This window comes from Diorhabda sublineata, chromosome 8 (assembly GCF_026230105.1).
Source record: "Diorhabda sublineata isolate icDioSubl1.1 chromosome 8, icDioSubl1.1, whole genome shotgun sequence".
Classification (NCBI taxonomy): Eukaryota; Metazoa; Arthropoda; class Insecta; order Coleoptera; family Chrysomelidae; genus Diorhabda; species Diorhabda sublineata.
This window is the reverse complement of record NC_079481.1, coordinates 15,128,291-15,147,837: the sequence shown is the minus strand read 5'-3', so window position 1 is coordinate 15,147,837 and position 19,547 is coordinate 15,128,291. Positions and strand designations below refer to the sequence as shown.

Genomic DNA, 19,547 nt, shown 5'->3' with positions numbered 1-19,547 from the left:
AAAAGAATTTATGAGGAAGCAGAAGAAAATTGGCAAATAGATATAGCCAAAAAAAGGAAAGATTATGGTTCTGGTGACGATGCAATCACTTCTGGAGGACCGCCAGACGACGACGGGGGTTCTAATGGTTCTAGCGGTAGAACTTCACCTAATCAACCAGGTGGAGAATCGCATAGAATATTACCAAATTCAGAATATAAAATGTATAGCTTACCCGGGGGTATAGCTGGGTGGAAAGAACCTAGTACATATTTATCACCGGAACCCGTTATAGTTGAAACAGCATTAGTAAAATTAGTCGAAGATAAACAAAAAGATCCTGAATCCTCAGAAATCCTTCCTAACGAATCCTCCTTAGGGCCCGATATGCAGCCAACGATTTCTACATCTCTAGGTGGATCCAGCGACGACAAACATCTTAAAAAGGTGAAATATCATTGTGTTGTCTGTGTTTGGTTCCAAACTTTGTGCTTATCTCTCATTAACCTAGTCGTATTTGTATTCTTTAACTTAATTTGCGTACTAATATTGTCTCTTGTATAGTGTCTTGAATACATGTGTATATAACAACGTTTCATTATTGGGGAATTTGTTTGTGCTACGTCCAAATTTATAGAAGCTTCACCATATTTGTTATTATATGAAAATAGGACCATATAACTACGTATAGAGTAATTCATCTTTTGTATCATGCATTATAATCATTATATTACTTGTAATGAAACTGAAATTTCTACTATGGAAACCCGATTAATACCATTTTTGCGATGAAATAGGTGAATCCAGGCGCATATAAATTGGATCACCAATATGCAAAACGCATACAATATTTTTCTTTATTATCATTTATTTAACTATTATACCCGCATAAGAACAGACACAGAGCGTATAGGTAAGCTCAAAATATGACGGGGCGATTTATCTCTATACCAAGTTGCATCCATGACGAGTTATAGGGTCTGAAAGTAGAACCAAAATGAATTTCCTTGCAATCATTTAAGCTGAAGCTACCAAATTTGGAATCAAGAAAATATTTAAACATTTCAATAAATAAATATAAATAAATAATAATAATCGGTTAAATAAATTAAAGTCGCTCGAAGTAAAATTATCGGACAAAGCTTAACATCGTGCTAGAGCAAAAAAAATATAGTTTTCACTTGGAAATTATTGCGCTCATTGTAATTAATTATTGTGGCTAAAGTGAGTTTTTCTAATCAGAATAGAAATCAAAAATACTTCCATGTTAAATGGAAGTTTTAAATATATAGGAGGTGTTTGAATACTTCAAATTCAAATCAAAATCATGTCGCGAGTTTACGAGTACACTCACAAACAAAAAAAATAAAGAAACAAATTGAAAAACATCGCTCGTGTAATTTTTGCATATCTTGAAAGCTCTCAATAAATTTTAACATTAATTGCTATCTTATTATTTTGAAATCATTTAGTACCTATCAATCAATCAATATAGTACATGCTGGATTAGAATCTATAAAAAATTCATATAGTTTGATGTTGGATTAAAAAAAACTTTCCCAAGACATTCCTGATATTAAAAATCTAATCAGTCGAAGACCTTCGAGCTTTGAAGTCACACTAGTAGTCGCCTATTATTTTTTCAACTAGGATTGTGATTTATTTGCTATAAATGATGATAGTACTATGAAAGTTGTACTTAGAAGTGAAATCCAACGTAATTTCCACAATTTCCTTTTTTATGGATATGCCATTCATTTGATATCGCTTTTTGAAACCACAAAGTATTCAAAAATCGTTAAGTATCTTTGTAAGGCTATCTTCTCCAAATTCCAGTCACTCTGTTATTGATTGAGTCCTCTCTTTGTGATTCTCCATTTCATAATGTTTTATTTTATTTATTTATCTCTACTTCTACATTATCTGCATTTTTCAAATACATTCTACTGATACATATCCTATTTTTTTAACTTCCAGTATTCTGCTTTATTTTACTTCTCTTTTTTGACCAAATATTGTTGATATCAACTTCCTTTTTTCTTTATTATGTCTTGTCCTATTAGAAATCATTTTCTCTCTGGTCAAATTATTTTCCATTCGAATCACTTGTTTCGTAGTGTTCTTTCTACATTTACTAAGACATCTTCGGCTGAATCCAATATCTCTGCATCTTTGTCATTTTATAATAGGTAGATCCTCTTGATTGGTTTCCTAAGTATTATCTATCCCTTAATGAAATATGATAGAATCCTCCAAAGTATACCAAAATCAACTAGTATACCAAAGTATACCAAAGTATACCAAAATCAACTTATATTGTAACCTATATTGTGACTTGATCTTATACTGGTAATTTTAATCCTCATCTTACTGAACTAGTTAATAAAGATAATTACAAACAAATTAACATTTCCTTTTCGAAATGTTCCTTAAGTAATTATAATTTATTCCATGTGAGACTCTTCTCGTCAAAAGAGAAAAATACACAATAGCACCATTGCTGATTCAAATGTTAAAGTTCAGAAACCATTGGAAAAAGAGAATTGGTGCTGTGTTAACAGATACTGGTGACTTCACGCAGAGATAACATTTTTAAATATTCGATCTAGACATTATTTCCAAATTTTATCAAAACGTTTATTCAATTCTCCATATTGATTTCACCATTGCTTGCAAGATTTGAAGCATGGTCTGCTGTTAACTTTTTTAGAACCACTTTAACCTCCTCCACACCTCCTGTGATTTCAAACACTATGGAGAGGCAGTATCGAGTGACTGAAGTTCCATTGAAATGCATTTTACCCCAAAATATTGTAAAATTAATTAGTAATAGCTCAGGGCGTAGTCGTGACACAAGATTCAGCCTGTCCTGGCGATGTCGGATCGTCACTGTTTCTCCGGCAGGAATATATTCAAGATGAACAATGAAATCGCAACTCGGATATCTTCAATCATCTTTACTTACTTCTGAATTGTTTAACGGTCTCGGGGTTAATTTGAAAATAATTTCCGAGTGTTTTTCGCCAAATATTACAAAAAATGTGAGCCCCCCCCTTTTCGTGACACCTCTAAAAGATGTTTTTTCAAATTATATGCAGAAAACACCATCCAAACATAATATAAACTTCAGACTCAAAGCGAAAATTAAAAAGAGATTCTGTTTGTTAGGCATATGTGCACGAGGTGGGGCAGTGTCAGTTTTCAAGTTATAATTAAAAAATCTTACTACTGTGCTCGTACAGTGTTCAATACAAATGAAACAAGAACCATTTTTTATCTAAGTTTGAATAGATTTGGAAAACTCACCATCCATATAAAAACAATTACTTACTTGGTCTGGAAAATCTATTACTACGATTTGTTCCTTAGTAGAGTTTCAATTGTAGTATAATTATTTTAATAATAAATACTTCGTGGTATGTTACACCACCTTTCAATTCCAATGTTGAGTCAAGAAATTATTAAATATGAGATAAGCAAGTCAACATAACCAAAAATTTTATTGGAGTTTATTTTTTTTAATTACCCAAATAACGATTTGTAGGCTCATCTTTATGCATGATTGTTTTCTTTACAAATCTGCTTCAGTTCAGTTCATTTAAGAAAAAATCGAAATTTATGGCGTTGATTGGTGCGATTTTTCTGCTTTTTAAGTGGCATGTAACTTTTCTTATTTCAATAAATCTTTATCCAAATTATTTTTCTTTCGTATTTTGATGTTATTTATTAATACTCATTCATAATTCTTAAATATTTCACTTAAATTATTCACCAAATACATTTCAAACTGTGCTCAAAATATTGGATAAGGATTTTGATTTGATATGAAGCCAAACTAAATATGCAAACTGTTACAATTTAGGAATTTGCTTTGGAAGTTCAACAGCTCCAAAATACATTAGAGGCAACTGAATGCTCCGCAGCAGCCCTTCCACAAGAAAGCTACGACGAGATGATTGCTGCTCTAGAGGTGAGTAATTTTTATATGATACTAACTTACCAGACAGACGTTGTCAAATTATAACTATAAATATTCAATTCGAAAATATATTAACCTTACTACAAACACTCGGTGTATGCGACATTTTGAGAAATATCAAACAATGTTATTAAATCAATATTTTGAAATTATCTCAAACTATACAGAGTGTTGAATAACTACATTAGAAACCAAACATACTATTTTTTAAACGAGAATCCCTGTATATTAGATTGAAGTCAGATAACTCATAGTTGTTTTAAGTTTTTCAAAATATATAAGGTTGTGTAACGTTATATAAAGTCATTTAAGACATATGGACATGTTTATAAACTCGTAGCCATAAATAATGCGCCACCCTTTATTTCAATATCAAAACCTTAAATGTTAATCTTTTGTGTTTCTTTTGTTTTTCTATCACAAAAATTTAAAGTGTTTTAAATGTTAGCGATAAAATGTAAAATTTCTTACCATCAAATAACTGTTTTTGTGGTTTTGTAAAATTTTAATTTCATGCATATTTTAATGTTTCTTTCAATCTATTGTTGTACCAACTTGTGGACAGCAGTAATTTAAGTCAATCAAGGTGTGTTAAAGTCGATACTAGTGAAACAAAAAATGAATAGAGCTGGGCAGTTAAGTGATCGCGAAGCTGAAAGAATAGCCGAGTTATTTGGACAGGGACAAAGTTATCGTGAAGTGGCAAATCTGTTTGGCATACACCACCCAACCATTGGCAGATTGATGCAAAGATTTCGAGAGACCGGTTCACATTCTAGGAGGCCTGGACAAGGACGTCCTTCAGTTTTAACTCCTCGAAATGACCGTTTTTTGCAATTAAATTCATTAAGAAATGCTTCAGAATGCTGGTCTCCATAGCAGAAGAGCTCTCCAGGCATCTTTGCTAACCAGGCAGCATCGTGTTGCTAAACTAAGATCTGCAAGGAAACTTTAGATTTGAATTTAGAAAACTTTTATTTACTGATGAGACAAATGGACGTTTGGGCCATTTATTGGTGATTATTTTCGTTTAATGCATGACAATGCTAGACCATCCGTTGCGGCAGATTTTCTGAATTACCTCAACGAAGTAGGAATTCATACCCTGAACTGACCACCAAGAAGTCCAGATATGAATCCTATCAAGCATGTCTAAGACATTTTAAAACGCCGCATTCGTCGTCAAAATCCATCTTCTCAAAACTTAAATGAGTTTGAGCAAGTGGTTTTATTGCAATGTTTTTATCTTTATTTTTTTACATATTAAAAATCACTCAAAATTACTACACATTTCTTATTATTGCGTCAAAATTATTGAAAAGAAGTTAAACAATAGCAATATTAATATAAATTTATTAAACAAAAAAATATTTTCAGAAATCGGGGTGGTGCGTTATTTTTGACTACGAGTGTATGAAATTCTTTTCAGTCAAATTTTAGTAAAACAGTTTATATAAATAAGTTTATAATACTTATTTTCATAATCTGATCAGTGTCACATTCAATCTATCAATATTATATGGAATTTGTTATTAAAAATTAACAAAAAGAGAATGATCCGACAATGATGAAAACCGACGAAACTTTTGAGACACCCTCTGTATAAATTATCAATGGAAAATGTGAAAATAGAAATCCGCAACGAAAAGGCTAGAGCATTTTTCATTAAAATAAATAATGTTTTCAAAAACCGTTATTTACCAAGAGCAATGAAAATATATTTTCTGTGCTATTATGATTTTTCGGTATTATTGTTTGGATTCAAATCATAGACATAGACTAAAACGTCGATGATGAAACTGCAAGCTCTTGAGATGTGTGGTTGTAGGACGATATTAAAAATATCATGGATATAACTAATTCCAAAGTACTACAAAAAACCAACAGTGAGACATGTAAAATCAATATTAACATAAAAAATTTAATATTGGAGTCACTTAACAAGGAATGAAAATGAAAATACAGTCATAGAAGGCCGGGACAGAGAGAAAACTCTTGCTTCAAAAATCTTTGGAAACTGCTTGCCTTGACCACCATAGAATTAGTCGGTACAGCAACCTACATAATTAGAATAATTTTATCGGAAATTTCATTGTTTTCCAATAATTTTCTCATATTTTAACTCGGTACCACTACAGATATTTGGTTTATTATACTACTGTATAATAAACAATGAAATTTTTATTGTTGTTGTTTTATCAATAAAATATTTAATTTCTCAATGCGCTTGGCAGATAAATATATTGGCAGGTCGTGGTATTACGTAGAAAATGGTTTCTATTTTTAGAATCGCATTCAATTGACCTTAGAAATAAATTTAAATTGTTTGCAGTGCATCGATCTATAAAAAGTGTATAATCCTTTTTGTAGATAATGTAAATTATGCTGCAATAAAAAAGTATGTGGATCAATATGCGTTCAAGGTCACATTTTATGTGGCAGTAACAACAAATTCTTAGTCACACCCAGGGTAATCAATTTCGGGACACTACATTATTACATGTGTTTATAAAAACAAAAAATGAACAAGCTCTGAGTAAAAAAACTCGATAAAGTATTTTTTTCCATCCATCACTTTTTCAACTGAGTTTTTTGCTATCAAGCCCTTATTATGTTTAGAATTATACCTAATGTCACTGCACCTTATCTGTAAATTTAAAGTTATGAGAATTTATGCTCTTATGAAATCCACGCTGTAATGGTGTCTGGACTTCGTTCATTCGAACTGCATTTGAGAAAATACCCTTTCGACATAGGCTTTAGAAGGAAGGATACTTATTATGCAGGATACGAAAGTTTTGAGCGAGTCGAAATTCGCTTCTTTGGCTTAAATCTCATCTCATTTTTCCTGAACTGTCAAAGTTGAATGCTTGCTAACTTCAGATAAAATTGGGTTCACACAATCCTCTGTCGTGGATAGATATTTTCACTAATAGGTTATCGTCCCTGAAGTCAAAATATTTATCTAAGTAGTGGCAAATGTTGTCATAAAAATCTATTGAAAAACGACTACATCTGCTTGATTGTTAGCCATCCTCAGATGGGAACCAAAAAATTGTTCATGTTTCCTAGCAATAATTTATTCTTTTAAACGTTTCGTAGTTGCAAAGAGTTCAATAACCTTGGTTTCTGTTTTCTGAAGTCAGCAGTTATATCAACGCATTTAAGTAATCGTCTCTGGAAGAAATAAAATACGAAATAAAGGCAGTATAAAATATTAGAATATTCTCAAAGGCTGGGCATAACGACAACCACCTAGTTGGTATATGTTTGGCAAGCTCTTGCTATTCAGCTTTATCTACGAACTCTTTCAAACTTTATCTACAGTGCAGGTTATGCAGGTTGTTGTAAGTAATTTCGATTTTGTATCAAAGCATCTCTCTATTTTCACAAACGGTTGGCAATCGTGGGCACACCATTGATATTATTATTCAAAACAATAAATTGAATGATATAGATATAATTTTACACAATGAATTCATTCTATTCAGGTTTGCTGGCAATTTTTCATTTTTATGGGTTCTGAATTGCGAGTAGACGTTTACAGATCATATTGAATGATTTGGTGATGGTAATTGAGCTTTGGATATCTCCTTTTCACGAAGATGGCTCTCAATGCAAATGTTTTACGATCTAGCATCGGTAACATTTAGAGCCGATTCTCACTATAAAGCCGTTCACAGTTCGTTCTCGGTCTAATCTCGGTTTGATAAAGTATTATGAAGTAAAAAATATATGTGTGCATTCATACTATCCGTAACAGTCAAGTTTCGCTCGAACCCAGTCCAATCACGATCAGGTTCGAAGAAATTTTGTTTGAGCGAGATCGAACTTGTCACGACATGTAACAATAGTGTGAATATTCTTTTGTTTCGGGTTCAGTCAGCTATTACTCGCTGAAGCGATCAGTACCATAAATGCAATAAATTTTTAATTTTTTATTTTTATTTTTACTTTCTTTCTTTTTATTTTCTTCAAAATCATTTCAAACGTAGTACAATCCATTCAACAGTGTAATTTTCTACTTCGTCTTATTGCTTTATATTTTCTTCTTGTCTTGATAATATTATCTTCTTCATCAAGAAGAAGAGCTATAATCGCTAATTCTTCAATCGAAAAGGTTAATGACATTTTTTCTCTGCAAATATTACAATAATTTTCTGATATTATTAATCATCTACGAGCCAAATACATCTGACTTTGATTATTGACAATTCAAGACTGAATCGTGAACTGATTCAGATTGTATAATCTTTACCAGACCGAAATCGGATCGAGAACAAACTGTGAACGGCATTATAGTGAAGATGGTTTCTTTTAAACTTTCCTATACGAATTCCGCGGACTAATATTGCAGTAGTTCAGCCACTAAAAGAATACTTTATAGCAATTATCGATAAACTTGACTAGAAATAAGAAACTAAAATAAAAAGCACTGTTACATTTTAAGTATTTTGGCAATTAGATGGGGAACATTATTGACATTGAGAGCTAGATATTTTAGCTGAATAGATTAGTTTTCTATTCATTCATACCATTAAAAATTTTTGACGAAATTCCAGCCGGGGCTCTCACTGCGAAATTTTTGTTGCAACCACAAACAAATGATGATAAACAAAAGCAACTCAAAACGTGACTTAGAGTACAGAGCATTTCATGTTAAAAATTATGAAAGTCAAACCAAGCTTACTGCTTCTGCGAGGAAAGTTATTGGTTTTTCGAAAAACTTGTAACAATTTAACAGAACAGTTTCGAATATACGAGATCTGGCTATTAAATAACGAGACTGCTTACTAAAAAGAGTTTTATTATAAAAATTATTCTATATTCGAATCCTTCCTCGCCACATACCTTTCCATACGTTTTTTCCATTGATCGAAGCAGTGCTGGAAGTCTTATTTAGTGAATGTCTTTAGGAGCTTTGCTTTTTTTTTGTGTTACAGCTTCCATCGAATCAAATCGGGTCCCTTTTAAAGCAGATTTTGTCTTCGGAAACAAAAAAAGACTGGTGTTCGAGCACTGGCCAAATACTGCTTTACAGATAGCGCGTTATGGGCAGGTGCGTTATCCTGGTGTTTAATCAGACCGTTTTTTACAAACTCTTTATCGCAGTGTTGCCATAACTGATGAATAGTGAGTCTGGTTAACAGTCTGGCCCACTGGAACCCATTCAGTCATCACGATACCGTTAATATCGAGAAAAACGATCAACATTGCCTCTCGGCACTCACTAAAGCGCTTACACCACTCAAAAACACGCACACGAGATAGAGAACTGTCCCCATAGGCTTTTTGCAATAATTTATAGCACCCAGTCGGAGTTTTTTCAATTTAACGAGAAATTTGAGATTAATACATGGTGAGAAAAAAACACGTTCGTTTCAAACCGCTATTGCACAAATACTATTATAGTGACGGAAACGTGTTTTGGGACTTGCATAGACAAGATATCTAGACGTACTACTCAATTTATAGGGCGCCACCTAGGCGCCCAGTCTCGTTATTTCATAACCAGACCTCGTAGGTAATTCAGGTTGAATTATTTTTATCTTAGGAGTTATGTCCAAAACCCAACCCAAAGCGGGAAAAAATTGATTTCAAAGATTACGTTACGTGCCAAGGAAAACATACGTAAATATTATCCCGAGATTGTTCCATCCTTTATGATGATTTGTCTTTGATTTCATGCTGTGATCATATGAACACAGATGATACAAAACTACTCCTGAAATTATCAATAAAATTCGGGCCCTACCGGAAATGGAATCAGCATGTTACAGAATAAGTCAACAGAACCGCTAAGATCAAGAGAGATAACAAACTCTTAGGAACAAGACCCATCGATTGTCAAAAATAGCATGACATTCCACAACTACATCATAAAAAATGACGACATAGACCGAAACTATAGTCTGTTTATGTACCAGGGAGTAATAAAACCTAATTACTAATCTAAAACTACAATCATTTTAAGTATTATTACAAAGTATTCTAATTTTTTTTTCTTAAATTTATATAAATGTATCTAAGCTACTATAATTTTTCGGTCTTTGGTGGATCTTTCATAACCATAAGCTATACAGAACAATATTTGGAGTGGTCGAATTCCCTGTTTACTAAAGATTACATAGTCGTATCATAAGATCTATAAATTCCTATTTGCCAATAAAAGTTAGACATTTTATTTTAATTTCAAGAATCTCTTTCCGACAAATTTCACCGAAAACATTATTCTAGGTTTTCCCATATAGTAACGATGTCCAAGTATGTATTCTTAACAGTTTGGTTTGGTTCCAGCTTGCAAGGTGCAATGTATAATTTTTTGTGAATTCTAATTTAATTATGGAAATTTTGGAAGGTCAGCGTAAATGGCGAAAAATCGGTTCTATAAAAGTTTATGGAAAAACATGAAATGTTTTGGATAATTTACAGACAAATATTTATGTGAAAGTGTTGATGACATAGTGGAATTAGTTGATGCTACGATTGGTGTTGGAAAATCTACAATTTACAGCGATATTAAAGAAAACCAACATTTCAAATAAAAAATCGTTTGAAAAAAGACTGCGACATGCATTCGTCTTTAGAAAAGAATTTCCAACAGTAGACAAAGTTCTTGTCACGATTTGAGATTACCCTGAAGCACCATTATGGGAACTCTCAAAAGAAATAGGTTTTCGCTAGAAAAAGCATTCCAGAAAGTTTAATACAGTAGTAAAAAACGATATTGTAGTATGGAGAAGAAATTACCAAAGGACTATAAAATCAATGAGAAATCAAAGAAGAAATATATTTTATTTAGATGAAATGGATCAATGAGGGACATACACCAAATAAATTTTGGTAAGATGAAATTGATACAAATCGAACGCATGTTTTTTCAAATAATTCATCTACTGATTTAAATCTATCAACAAGAAAGAAGCGCAGATTGATAATAATACACATCAGCAGTTTAAACGGTTTTGTTAAAGGTGGTTGGAATCTACTCGCACTGGTGACTAACACGAAGACATGACTGCTGATATCTTTGAGATATGGTTCGAAAAAAGAATTTTGCACAAATTATCTACAACCAAGTGGTTAAAAAAAGATTTAGAGAATTGGCTACATTTTAAGAATATTAAGTTTCATTCTGGTTCACTATATTTTTTGTGTTCCCTTCATAAAGAGAAAAAATATGAAATTACGAGGTCTGGCTATTAAATAACGAGACTGGTCACGAAAAAGGGTTTTATTATAAAAAATATTCTACATTCAAATGCTCTCCTTCAACATATTCCCCTCCACTCACCTCACCGCACACCTTTCTATACGTTTTTTCCATTGATCGAAGCAGTGCTGGAAGTCTTCTTTGGTGAGTGCCTTTAGGAACCCTGCCTTTTTTTGCTTTACCGCTTCCATCGACTCAAATCGGGTCCCTTTCAAAACAGATCTTTTTCTAACCTTTCAAGGAAATCTGAGCAGACCCGTTGACGCAAGAGCTTTTGATCAGGAGTCAGATTCCTTGGCACCAACTTCGCACAGACTTTTGTCATGTGTAATTCCTCGTGTAAAATATTTCTAACTGTTTCTTTCTCGGCGTTTACATCCTCGGCAATCATCCGAATGTTCATTCGACGATCTGCAGGCACTATTTGGTTCATTTTGGTCACTGTTTCAGGAGTTGAAACAGTCACAGGGCGACCTGGGCGCTGGTCATCTTCTGCTTTTTTTAATTTAACGAGAAATTTGAGATTGATCTTGTTTTTCGTCACTGCAAGTGCAGACAATCTTGTTATGACGATGATTAGATCTCCACCATATCATTACGAATTAAATTCGATTGAACTGGTATGGGCACATATAAAGAGAGAAGTTTCAAGACATATTGTTTTTCATACTTTGTGAAAAATGATACATTAAAAAAAAACTTTTTACCTTCAGCTATATGTGTACACCCGATATAATATTCATTATATTTATACAAATGTTATTTCATTCGAAAATACTCGTGGTTATGACTAAAAAAAAATATTTCAACTGTCTACTAAAAGAAGTGATACATTTATGGATTACGAATGCTTCACCATTTTATTACTCTCTCCTTCATAAAAATAGACTAGAAACAGGCAATACGGCAATTTTTTTTAGTATATTGCTCATGTATTTATCTTTTATTGTTTTTTCATTGGTCTACGATATTTTTAATAAGTTTCAACATTTTGAAATGGGAGAAAATAATATTAAAAAATTGGCTGTATGAATACCCAGCTAACATAAACGTGTTAGATTATTAATTTCTTGTATCTATTAACATACATACTTTCATTTTATTTTTATAGTTATATCAACAGAATGACTTCACCGTATAATTATAATTGTGACCCCTGATTATGAAAGTTTGGCAAATCATTCACTTGCCGTATTAAATAAAAACACGTAATCACTATTTATATATCCATATTATTGGATAATACTTTTAAATAAATTGTCTACTGTGACTCTATTTTTGTAATAAAAAGTAGGTCATAAATATTTTCAAAATCTGAAAATATCAATCATATTTTCGACCATTTCTATCCGTATCATTTGTCCATTTAAATTATTTAAAGAATGGCTGTATCGTGTTGTATTGGATTTGCTTAACGTATGTAACAACAGTTTTCGATAAAAAATTGTAGTTGGATATTTTGAAACAACAAAATAATTTAATCAATTCATTTATTCAGCACTTGTTTCCTTAAAAAAACAATTTAAATTATACCTAACGGGTAATTTTTTTCAATTGCGCGTAATTTTTATTTAATGTGTTGCAAAATATGCTATATCGTGTGATTGTCAATTTCGCTATTTTTTTTAAATCTTCTACGTCAAAGCTGTTGCTCATTTTCCTCTTTCCAATCCTTATCATACACTTTTCTACTCAATATCGCCCAAAATTCTTCAATTTGACGAACATGGGGAACATGTGTGGAATCATCTTCTTTTGGTACATACAAATAGTATGTCGTGAGACTCTAACCAATCTGGTTATTTTGGCAGAGTGACAAGATACAAACATAATATTATTCCGTTATTGGGATGATGAGTATCAATACAATCAACCAATTTTGGAAGACATCTCTATAAATACTACATCACTCAATAAGTCGGGTGACTGACACACAGATGACGCTGCCATTGTCAAATCCATGTGACGTTTATAAAGTACCAACTTTCAAAAGACTATGTGTAAAATTTCATGACATTTCGGCTAGTCAGAGAAAAGTAACAGCCATTTAAGTGAAGCTTTTCAAAACAATTTGTGTTAATTAATCATTACTTCTTGATGAAAAAAATACTGTACAAGCTAAGCAATAGCTTCAATAGTGTTATCCGGACTCTGCTTCATAGGAAAGAACCATTTGTTATTGTTTTACTGAATTTAAACGGGTCGTACAGACACTGATGATGGTGAACGTGATATTAGAAAGCTGTTTGTTTACAATTATGCATGAACATTTGACCATGAGAAAGCTTATTTCAAAGTAGGAACCTCGTTTACTCGCAGTCGATCAAAAACAACAACGTGTTGATGATTCAGAGCATGTTTGGCCACTTTTACAAGTAATAATTCAGATATATGACAATGGATGAAACATGGATCCATCATTTCGCTCTGGAATCAAAACGATCATCATCTGAGTGGACTGCAGCCGGTGAACTACGACCGATGCGTCCAAAGGGACAATAGTCAGCTGTGAAGGTGATAGCTTCCATATTTTAGTATGCGCATGAAATATTGTTCATTGACTAACTCCAAAAGAGAGAGACAATCAATAGCGAATACCATATAAAGTTGTTGGATCGTTCGAATGCAAAAATCAATGGAAAACGGCCTCATATATCGAAGAAAAAATCACTGTTTCATCAAGACAATGCACCGATTCACACTGATGCTTAAATTGAACGAATTAACCTTCGAATTACTTCCACCGTATAGTCCAGATCTGGCCTCCAGTGAATACTGACTATTCGCCCCTCTCAAAAAAATGCTCGCCGGTAAAGCATTCAGCTCAAATAAAGAAGCAATTGTTGAAACTGGAGCCTATTTTGAGGCAAAAGACAAATCCTTCTACAAGCACGACATCGAGAAGTTAGAGGAGCGTTGGATCGATTCTTGACAAAAAATTGTGTTTTCCTAAGTTAGTCACACGACTTATTGAGTGATGGTTGCATCCAACGCATCACCCTTCACATGCCCGACATAGGGCTTCAAATACATGCTTGGGATGTGGCAAACAGACCAAAACTTCATTTACAAATTTCTTTTTGGATTTATATTTCACGTCATTGGGAGAATTTTCTATGTCATTCATGTTAAATTCGTCATTTAATTTCTGAATGTGATAAGGTGAATTATTTTTCGTCATCCATGAGAACAACTCTGTTCTCTGTGAAGTGACGTCTTCTTAATCTTCAGTATATTTTTGAAATCTCTTCCTTTTACGATGTTCAACTACCTTTTCTCCAGTTCTCTACTAATAGTCATGTGGAAAAGCCGAAATCGGCCAGCCAATCTTCGAGTTCGTGTACCTAATTTGTCTTTTGCACATTCCACATACAATATGATTGACTGGGCATTAGTCATAGCTTTTGACCGCCCACTTTTTGTAAGGTTTAAACATGGTATTTCTTGTTCACATTCATTTATTGTTAAAGTACAATGTTTCGCTCTCTAAATATATTTACAATGACAGTTGTACGTAATAACTAAATTAAAATTTGACAAAAAATTTAAATGATATATAAAAATTGAACAATTATAAAATGTGTGTTATCTATGGCAACTCACAAGTTTTGTGAAATTAAATTGAAGGTAACATTCAATTGTATTGGTGAGTTAATTTATCCACTGTGGGCCGATACGTGGTCAGGTAGTCAAAACTATTTTGACAATATTCCTTTGAATAGGTCTAAAGAACATTATGAGAGTTTAAAGAAATATTTTTTCTAGTTCTAGAGTCATTTAGAATTCGGTTTTTTGTATTCAACTATTTTTTCTTAAATGAACAAAATTACATTTTAACAACTTTGTTTTTTGATTTACAATGTCGTGATGATATATAAGAGTATGTCATCTTCTACGTACATTCTGTAAATGGTTAAATAGGTCTAGAAGACCATTACGAAACGGAGAAGTTCCCATTGCAACTGTACTTTTTATTTACGTATCTTGTTTATTTAACAACTAAAAAAACTAGTACACAGTGAGTAAATATTCTTCATACTAGAAATAACAGTATACGGAATATTGTTTGTATTTACAGTATCTACCACTGACGTGCATACTTTATCTCATCTAAAGAAATTCTAGGATAGTGTCTTCTTCAAAAATTAATTGAAACTATACAGAAAAATTTATCATGAGACAATAGAAGCTGGCAATAGGGGACTCCCCAATTCTCGTAATTATTCTAAAGAAACTTGGTCCATCATGAATGATCTAAGATCTATACATATATATATATATATATATATATATATATATATATATATATATATATATATATATATATATATATATATATATATATATATATATAGATGCAGTTTGTTAGCCATAGAATTATCTTTATAGGATTCAGTAACATTGCTGGATTCCAACCCTCATAATGTTTTACAATTAAAAGATCTACTCCTGTCTTAATCAAACAAGTTGCAGATGAACTTCGCAAGTAGTGGCCTGTGTATAATTCCGAAGTCGGTGACTGCAAAAATTCGATAAATCTTTTATCATGATGCCAAATTTATTTATTCCCACGGGTTATTTTGTATATTTGCCGTTTTGGTAATATAAAAAGCGTGTGTCGTCCGGGAGTGGTTGAAAATTTTAGTAAAATTGTTAGAATTCTCCAGGGACTCAGAAAATAATAATTTTGATGCTGAACACACTGTTTACAGCACCACTACACTAACACTAACAATCACACTGTTTAATGCGCGTTTAGATAACCAAGTTATCGTCCTTAATCAGTCCTTAAACAGTTTACCTGCAGTCTCTGAAAAAGTATGCATATCATCAACGGTTCCAGAAATTCCAACTTAGTAATTTTATATACTAATATCGGGTAATTTTATTAAAGAGGTCGAATTGAAGCTAGTGCTAGTGGAGCTTGACATCAAAACCAAAAATTCAACAACTCGCGTAAATTGTAAAACTCGCTGGCCCTTGTTTTGGCAAATATTACGCTTGTTGAACGATATCGCTCTTTTCTTAACTAGTTACGTGAATGATTATTTGATGATTATGGTAATGTTAAAGTTGATGGTTCCTATTTTTTCGACAACTTGACAAATATTTTCAGAAAAAGCATTTGACTATACTTTTTAAATAATATTTTGATATGTAATGTAAAACACTATATCCTTGCATTCCATTGAAATGAAAGTTCAAGAAATCTGAATTATTTTAGTATAAAAAACAATACAAGTATTCCCGTTTGGAATGTTGATAACAATAATATGTTTTGGTTTTGTTTATCAATAGAATTTGAACAACTAGTAAACAATATGTCAAACTGAATCATGCTATTTCATTGTTTATTTTTGTGTTTGTTTCATATACCATGTAATTAAATTTGACCCGAACTGAACAAATAAAAAAACATTTTTTTGTATTGTAATACAAATCTTTATTATCGCTTCCAACTCACAAGATATTGAATATAGCGAATACGGTGGCTGAGTGATAACTCTCTTTTCGTTTTTGTCCAAATAATCAGTCACCATCACGCTGTAATAAGGCGGTGTATTGTGTGGTGGATAATTTATAAATTCATCATGAGGACGTTTTAAAACGACCATGTATTACTATTGAAATGTGTTCATGATGATCCATGACACAGTAATAAAAAAAAACCTTCAACATCTTGATTTTCGACCGATGAGGTTTTTTCGATTTATTTTTGAAACGCTACTCGCTAGATTCTTGAGTAGTTTGTATTCTTAAAACCCACGTCTAATCACCATGATTAATGCATTTGCTCAGGTACGTTGTAATCTCTACTCGACGTTGTTTTTGCAAAAAATTCAGGTCTAGCTTCATATACAAAATATTAACAAAAATATGATACATATCCACAAGAAATGTTGAGAGTCTCTGCTATATATCTAATGCCGACACGATGATTTTATAGCAGCACCTTTTTTTATGTTACCGTCATTAACAGAGGTGGATGGATAATTCGCATGAAGCAAGTTTTCGAAGACATAAAGACTTTCACATGCTTTGTGCTTATCATATACTTGCGATAAAGTAAACTCTCCAAAACACTTCTGCAACATTTTCAACGATTCCATATCCGTAATTCCTTTAGAAACAAATTTCAAGTAAACCCGTCGCTCACTTTTTTCCATAGACAAACTTTTCTAAACAAACAGCTGGGAAACACGGACATTAATGGAGATATGACATTGAAACTTCACAAGAACTTCAACTACTAATTTAGCTTTGTGTTTCTTTTATTAATGTTGGAGAAACTCACACAATTTCAAAATATATTTTATATTAACATTATTTATGTTATGTCCATAAATACATTGCTTTATATTTAGGGCTAAAAGCTCGCTAAAATATGCCAAAAGTACATATTCTGTGACCGAATATTTTTACTGCTACACCAACCTTAAAAATTTTTGTATACACCTTTTTTAATTATTCGGGGAATCAATTCTTTATGATAACTCCACCTCATTGTTCAATTTTTAGAGGTGTACAGAGATGTACTGAAGTGCAGTACACCTTAGTATTTAATTCTTTAATATTTTCCGATATAGTAGTTAGTTATTATAATCTATACTTTTTGAAATAGCTTAACCGTACTATAAGTAATTATTTTATCTATTCACCTAACATCATTACAATTCATTGGCATAATGTGTATTTAAAAATTTATTTTCACAATAAAACTACATGAATTGAATCATCGACTATAATAAAACATGAATAGCTAATTGAAATATTTTCTTCGTATCACCACCTGCATTGTGTCGTGTGTCGTTAATTTTCTATCACTGGAAACTCAAAACTAAAGTAAACTGCTTCGATAAGTCACGTCATTACCTTGTATACGAAGGCGATTTAAAAAGGAGTTATTCTTCGGAAATTTGACAACACTAAGGTTATTATATCTTTAGTTTCCACCATGTTTCTGAAGTTATATGACAAAGTTTCACAAAAATCTGATACATCTATTAGTTTACATACTTATATAAAGAAAACCTTTTCCTTTGCTGGGTGAATATGAAGCAAAAAGAATTCTTAGCTTCAATTGAACATTACATTTTAAATCAATTGTAAGAAACCTAAGAAAAGTTACATAAATATCTCTAGTTTTAATAATAACCATGTAAACAGAGATGTTGCTAAGTATTCGGCACACTAGAAAAACTACAAATATATGAAAAACTGTTTAACAAGAATCAGAAAGTGTATAAAAAGGTAATAGCACTGATTTTTCACTTTCATACCTAATAACCAATATTATATTGTGCCTTCTGCTTGTTTAATTAGTTAATATAGTATCTGTTACATCATTGAAGACAGGATCATCATATCTAATTGTCCTTCTCCTTTCATGTGATTTGTCCGGTCTCCTTGACGTTAGTGATCAGTGTGATCACTTGTATCCATGAAGTGTATGTTTGAGTTTTCGGACCGGAAGTCGATTCTAACTTTGTTATTTTAAATTGAACATGCTGTATATTAACACATTGTTGAAATCTGCATAAAATTTTAGTATACTTTTTTCGAAAAATGCATACTTTTTGAGCTATTAATTTTTCTTAATCTATACCTAATTTTTAAAGATGCAGGTGTAGTCTAAATTTTATTTTGGCCCGTTGATACAAGCACTTAGAAATAAAAAAGTAGGCGTAGGAAAGTATACATGAATTTGCCTTATTTTTTACCCCCGAATGCATTAAAATAGAAAAAACCGGGTGGCTCTATTTAAAAAATAAAGAAATTTGATATTTATGAAGTTAAACTTTGAACACTCTTTATACACACATATATATATATATATATATATATATATATATATATATATATATATATATATACATATATATATATATATATATAAAAGTTTTTACAAAAAAGTCGATAACTCAAAAAGTATGCATTTTTCGAAAAAATCTATTAGACAAAAGCATACTAAAATTTTATGTAGATTTCAAAAATGTATTAATAGATAGGGTGTTCCATTCAAAATAGATAGAAACGGAAGTCCGCCATATTTGAAAATATTTTAGTTAAAAAGATCGTATCCAAAAACCTAAACGTAAACATTTTCATGATTTTACTATAAGTATGTATATCCGGCACTTTATCTCGCAGTCTGGGTTTTGATCCTCTGTATTATCTAATCTTACCTAAATTCAGATTAAAATGAAGTATTTGCTAGAAATTTGCCTGCCTATTATGGCTTCCGCTTTATTTTGCAATACCTGTTTGAATGTCAACATCAAAAATACACTCTACTTGCAATACCTAAAGCGCAATCTATGAGGTTATAAACCTTCCTTAAAATAGCTTCCTCGAGCGGATCGGTTGCCAAAACAT

General features: G+C 31.9%; 1 protein-coding gene across 4 annotated transcripts in view; it reads left to right on the top strand.

Moving 5' to 3' along the window:
* LOC130448464 (muscle-specific protein 300 kDa) overlaps positions 1 to 19,547 on the top strand; it is a 289,850-nt gene that overhangs the window by 200,932 nt on the left and 69,371 nt on the right. For all 4 annotated transcript variants that reach the window (XM_056785865.1, XM_056785867.1, XM_056785866.1 and 1 more), the window contains one exon: positions 3,842 to 3,949. In XM_056785865.1, the coding sequence (XP_056641843.1) occupies positions 3,842 to 3,949 (108 nt within the window). The remainder of the gene's footprint in view (positions 1 to 3,841; positions 3,950 to 19,547) is intronic.